At 32.8% G+C, this 6,716-nt stretch overlaps 1 protein-coding gene across 1 annotated transcript; it reads right to left on the bottom strand.

Annotated features, from left to right (window-relative positions):
* Nucleotides 1-4,731: 4,731 nt before the first annotated feature.
* On the bottom strand, nucleotides 4,732-5,416 carry LOC124828611 (small ribosomal subunit protein eS17-like). Its single transcript, XM_047301965.2, has one exon. The coding sequence runs from the start codon at nucleotides 5,325-5,327 to the stop codon at nucleotides 4,905-4,907; it is 423 nt and encodes a 140-aa protein (XP_047157921.1). The 5' UTR covers nucleotides 5,328-5,416; the 3' UTR covers nucleotides 4,732-4,904.
* Nucleotides 5,417-6,716: the final 1,300 nt, after the last annotated feature.

Genomic DNA, 6,716 nt, shown 5'->3' with positions numbered 1-6,716 from the left:
AAAGTGTTTCTAAAATGTGAATGCCTTTCCTCACACAACCATGGCAGCCACCACCTCTCTTCCATCCACCACCGTGAGTGAAGCAATCGCCCTTGTAACGCCCCCTTTTTAGAGGGTTAAAAAAATTATTCACTTACATTTAAGGACACAATATTTATTTTTATTTCGCAATAATACATCACAGTTGTCAAGATTAATAATTAAAATACAGACCAAATCTTAAAAATTTGTTTAGAGTTACAAGCCAAAACATTTCACAACTTAAAATTACATATTTGAAAATCCCATAGAGTTTTTTTCCCAATGCATCCTCGCTCTAAACTTCTCCAGCATCATCATCTACTCCCGTATAACGACACGAGTTATACGATCATCGTAGTCATACAAGTAAGGTGAGCTAACCAAATATAGAGAAGAAATAAGCTGCTACAATAAATTTACCTACACAATTCAATCATTCATTAGTAACATTAACTGTCAACCAGGTTGTATTACCTCTAACGAAAACAATCTAAGACTATAAGTGTAATTAGTTAGTCTATTATGAAAATTAAATTCTTAAATGAATTGAAGTTCATTTTATTCTCTGATAATGTATCAGGTAACACTAGATAATAAAAATAAATTAACATGAGTCTCCCTTCGTTTTCCATCCGTCACACTTAGATATTAGATTTATCGATTTTTGTCCTTCACACGCAACTACTAGACATTGATCCTTCATACGTAGCTATTGCACCTATCTCGGTTCTATGGTACTCATACATTTGATAAACATATATCAAAACCAATCCCTCATATGGACCACGGATAAGAGTCGTCGTCCACACTCAGCTTCGGACATATCTCCCATATTCTCCAACGTCTTATGAGTAAAAACATTGGTAAGTAACATTCGTGCACCAAGCACCATACTCAACACGAGTCAGAAACCTACGGCGAGATATGTATATTCCCTCGAAAGAGGAAAATGACAGGACTCGAGTCCATCTATCGCCTTACACAGGCAAAAGCAATTATCATTTTAACTACCGAGATAAAACATAAATTTTTCGTTTATACATGATAATACTAGAGAATCATCAAATACTATTCTATCGAATCCCAACAGGACCCTCAACATCAACGTATACACTAATAATATATCACTATAAATGGTCAGCGGAGAAGAATCAAATGTTTGACGAATCAAATTCACCATAAACGCCAGTACATATGACTAGTCACAACTTACTGGATCAGACCAGGGCTACTCTATGATCAGGGATGTACCAACTCCTGTTTTTAAGATTCCTCTATCCTACCATCAAAAAATATAACCTTAATATAAATGTTCTGAGAAACCAAGAAGTTGAATCTGACAAAACCGGTTAGGCATCTTCTTATCTTTCAGAATCTCTACTCTATTTGCAACCAAAAATTTCTTCCTAACTCTTTCTTCTCTCTTTTCTAAAGTTTCTCTCTCCTTATTTCCTCCTTCTTGGAACAAAATTTCCCTCCCCCCTTGGCTATTTATAGCCAAAAAAATTACTATTCATTTTTACAATTCATTTTCCTATTCAAAAAAATAGTATTTTAATCATAAGTTGATAAAAATTGATCCTTCATGACTCAATGCAACGTGGAACACTTATCCCTTTCATTATTCATATTTTTGTTACAATTCACTTCTTTACTATTCATCTTTTTTTTTTAACAAAATCTTATAAAATATGTTCTCAAAATTTTGAACCCCTCCTTCTAAAAATTCTATAATTTTCTATCATCAAATTTTAATTTTTCTTACTATTTTTGTTTATTTGGAAAAATATACTATTATACCAAACTCCTTTCTATATATTGAACCACTACAAATTTTTTTCCAAATATTCATATTATGCATAATTTTATATCCAACATAATAAAACACATTCATCATAGAATTCATACAATTGAATATAGTACAAATTAATTTAATACATAATCGGTCTGATAAGAATTTGGTTAAAAATTCATTAAGTAGACTTCCAAAAAAGAGAAGTGCGTCACAACGGACAACTTAAGTACCAAGTCTTTCCTAGCCAAAGTGTTCCTCAACTAGTTTGTTTTAACAAATTTCTTATTTACAGATCCAAAATAACAACATAGTTTTTTTTATTAACAATATTAACAAATAAATTCAAATATGTATAGTTATACAACAAGCACGTATGTTTTTCATTAACGGTATTCACACAGAATTTTACATTACTTGCCAAGCAACATAAAAATGGAAACATCTTATCGTATTTATTTTAGGTCTTACAATGCTTCCTCATTGCGAACCATCTTCATCGCTCCACCTCCTTCGTCCTCCAATCTCTACCACGAAGCTCCACGCCTTCATTCAACTTTCATCACCAATCATCTCCACCGCTGTCCATCGCAAAAACCTCAATCGCAACCTACAGAAACCCAAATTCACAAAACCAGAACCAACCACCACAAGCAAACCCTAAATCCCCAAATTTCCAGAAACCTTAAGATGCGCCTCCTTCACCATCTTCGAACCCAACTTTCGGCCAACCACCACCAAACTTGCAAAGAGGAAAACGAAGAAACTAGATGTACTGAACATCAACCCAATCGAAGCAGAATCTCGAACTCAGCTAAAATTGCGAAACAAAATAGAAGAACCATTCGTGAAACCCCTTCATCGGCTCTAATCACTCCATCGTAAGAGGAATCTCAAATCGCACAACTGTGACGGAGAAACCCTAACTTGTCTCACACAACAACATACATCGTGATGAATTTAGGTTTTCTGTTGGGCAAATCGCAAGTGACTCGCATCTAGGTTTTGCAATGGTGGCCATTAAGGTTTGAATTAAGAAATTTGGGCCAAATTACAATAAAAGTTCCTGAGTTTGTGAAATTTGGAATTTCTCTACAAATCTGTTGAGGCGCGATTCGTCGTAATTTGGAGTTGATTTTTGGATTTCCTTTTGCAGGCTTGATGCATAAGGAAGAAGATTTCTGGGTGGTAATTGCACGAGTTGATGGTGTTTAGGCGAGGATGTGCGATTGAAGCACATAGGTAAAGGTTCGCGTGCTAAAGATTGGGCTACGCATGATAGGTGGTGGCACATTGGTGTTTTGGATTATTCGATGCGAGAATGAAGGATGACATGTTTTTTAATTACACATTTTTCACCTACGAAGCTACGTTTTATTAAATTATTTCACCTCACACTAACAAGTCATGAAAGTTAACCCGTTAACCTAATTTAACAATAGAAAATACTTTAATTTTTCACTTTTAAAAATGCAATTAAAGAAAAAAATAATAAGAGACATATTTAAGAAAACACAATATAAATAAAGATTTCAAAAATAATTAAACATGATAAATATGTTGAACCTTATTATGTTCAAATATTTTTTAGATATGTAATATTGTAATTAGATTTCATTATCTGTATCATCATAAATATCCAATTTCACTTCAATAACCACTTAACAGTATTTTATATTCACAAAATATTATATTTTAAAAATAATTATTTCATTTTATTTAATGTAACTTTTTTCATTTTAAAAATTAATTTTCATTTTTTTAATAATTTTTACAGTTATAACCATTATCATTTTATATTATTTTGATATTTTAATAATTTTCAATTTTTATTAATTAAACTATTTTTCATCTATCAAATCAGTCATATTTTATACTAATTTTCACAAATTTTATCTTCAAATTAACTCTCCCACACCAAGCTTCAAATTCAGAAAATGAGTCTAACCTTTACAAAGTCAAAATAATCATAAAAACATAATAATAAAATTAAAATTGTTAAATAACAATAAAATTATAATTTATACAAACATGTGTAATTTAATCATTATTTCCTTCATTATTCACTCTTCTTTTGTCAGTATTTCAATAGAAAAACAATTTTAATGCATGAATTATCTTTAATTAATAAATTCTTATTTTCTTCTCAAATTTATGACTATTAGAAATCAAATAGCAGAAACAGATCTACTCCAAAACTAATTTAGATTTTATTGTCATCTGTATCATCCTGATCATGTCCAATAATTATTCATGTTAAACTTCTGTTAAATATGGCATAAAATTATGCAAATATAGCTGTATAAAAATTTTCATGTTGTAAATGAAGATAATACTTCAAATGGAGAAAATATTTCAGGTATTAATCTTTAGGTTAATTATAGGACTCCAAAATATAAATCTAGGTGGTATAAGTAACTTGAATAGATCACCTCTTCAAGTTAGAAATATGAAATGCTACGAAATCCCATTAGTAACCAACCAACAGAGGTAATGAGAATATAATTAACGTGACTAATATTGGTAAAATAATTACTTTTTATATAGTTCAAGTTGTAGAATAACACATATAGAACATTCCTAACTAGAAGGGAAATGCTCAAACTATTTTACACTCCATTAGAAAATGCAACCACATAGTTACATATTATTACGTAAGAAAGTTCTCTATTGATATGTTAGGGATGTTAGGAAGTTAATTTTGGAGAACTAGTAGAAAGTTCAAACCCTGATATAGCAGTAGAACAGCTGACCATCACAAGAGAATCAAAATCCGACTAAGAGCAACTCATAAGCTCAGATAATCAATTAATTAATATGAAAAAATCTAACTAACATGGTTTTAGTTTTAGTTTTAGTGCAGTAATCAAACTGTGTAATTAGCACACCACTTCACACAGAGTAACATTATAAACATATAAATCATAAGCAACACCAAATAAATTTCATTAACCAGTTTAACAAATCTGACCATCCAAAACTGAGCCAAAGCAATGTAATCCCTAAGATATATAATAATCCAAATCACAAAACATAACAATTAGTCCTCTAATTAACAACATGACCAAAACCGAAAACAAGGCGACGGTGGTTAATACCTCCTTCCGCCGGCGCCGCGACCGAATGCGGGCGGTGCTTGAACGGCAACCGGGTCGACCTTTACGACGCCGGGGACATCGGACATTCCGAGGGCGGCGAGCATGTCGATGGTCTCCTTGTCGACCTCGATCTGGTCGGTCCGGATGGCAGAGACTTCAGGGACGAAGTCCATGCGGCGCTCGCGCTCCTCCTCCTGCAGCTTGAGGGAGATGCCGCGCACTGGTCCCTTCTGGATGCGCTTCATAAGGTGGGTGGAGAAGCCGGCGATTTTGTTACGGAGCCTCTTTGAGGGAATGATGGCGACCTCTTCCAGAACCTTCTTGTTGGTGTGGAAGTCCAGCGTCATGCGAGAGTAATACCTCTCTATCACTTGCCTTGACGACTTCTTCACTGTCTTCGTCCTAACTCGCCCCATTCTGCTAATTCAACTGCTTCTCTCAGTCAACCGCACAACGCTACACACACAGACGCAGCAGAGAGAGAGAGGCAAGAACTGATGTAGCGCCAATGGAGGCAAATTAGGGTTTTGTAAATCCTATCCTATCATGGGCCTGTCGTGTAACCAGCCCAAGCCCATTTTTGACCAACAGACCCATTTCCCTTATTTCATTTTTTTAATAAGCCATTTTCGGTAATTCAAAATTTACTCCTGATTATCCAACATTTAATAAATATATTGATTTGGTTATCATAGCAACGTTTTTACTTATGTATTGACATGTAATATTAGGGTATTTATTAAATGTTAGATAGTTAAAGTAGAGGTTTTTTTTAAAATATTTTTTAATATATATATTGATTTTGAAGATATAAAAAAGTTATTTAACTTTCTGACTTTTTGGAAACCTTAAATCCTATTAAATACACTTCATATTCGTTTTCTTCACCTTATTTTCCGAGACATTTCTATTTTTTTCTACTAAAGGTACACACATAGATTTTACCTTGATTTCATTTCATTTCTACTCTACTGAAATGTTTTCTTATATATAGAAATATTTGTATTAAATTCTAAATTTTGTGTGTATGATATTAAGATATATTGTTCTGATTTTGTTGTTTTTTAAAAAAAAAAAAACTTTCTAGGAGAGTTTTAGAGAGTAACTTATGTGACACACTCCCAGGTGTTTGAAATTGTACCCAAAATTATTTTATATAATTGTCGATTAAGTTACATTAATTTTTTATAAATTAAATAAAATTACATTTAGGGATAGATTAATTGGTTAGTATAAGTTGAGTAGTGATGAAGTTGGAATTGTGATGTTTGTAGTTGTGGAAGAAAAGAAACAAGAAGATGGGTTGAATTAGTTAAAATGGTCAAAAGAGAAGAAAAAATAGACGGTGAGAATGACTAATTTTACATTAATAAGGAAAAGGGAGAGATGAGCGAATTTAGGAAGTAGATGGTGTAAATAGCAATAAGCGCAACAGAATTATATTCAATTTAAAGTACATATGTGGGTGTAAAATCTCACCTTGTAAAATAATTTTGTGGGATTGAGTTATGCTTAAAGTTAACTTCTTAACATGATATCGATGATTCATCTTGGTGATGGTTCAAACAAGTACGGTGTAAAGTAAGTGAAAGACCGTAAACTTTAAGGGTTCCTTGTATCAAAAGTCTTTCATTTTAGGAAAGTATGTTTTAGTGTAGAACAACAGTACAAATAAATGGTCTCCACTAGATACTCGCTTGAGAGGGAGGTGTACCAATGTGGAGAGTCTCACTTGAGGGTGAGATTGGTAGGAGTTCAAGGTGAGTCCAAATTCTCACATCGAATACAAATGAGTTCAAGGACCC

The sequence above is a fragment of the Vigna umbellata genome, chromosome 8 (genome assembly GCF_029865625.1).
Source record: "Vigna umbellata cultivar VRB3 chromosome 8, Vumbellata_1.0, whole genome shotgun sequence".
Lineage (NCBI taxonomy): Eukaryota > Viridiplantae > Streptophyta > Magnoliopsida > Fabales > Fabaceae > Vigna > Vigna umbellata.
Note: the sequence above shows the minus strand (reverse complement) of the source record. Positions and strands in the feature narration are given on the sequence as shown.

Coding starts and splice junctions, on each gene's coding strand:
- LOC124828611 (XM_047301965.2), bottom strand. CDS start 5,327: ATGGGGCGAGTTAGGACGAAGACAGTGAAGAAGTCGTCAAGGCAAGTG.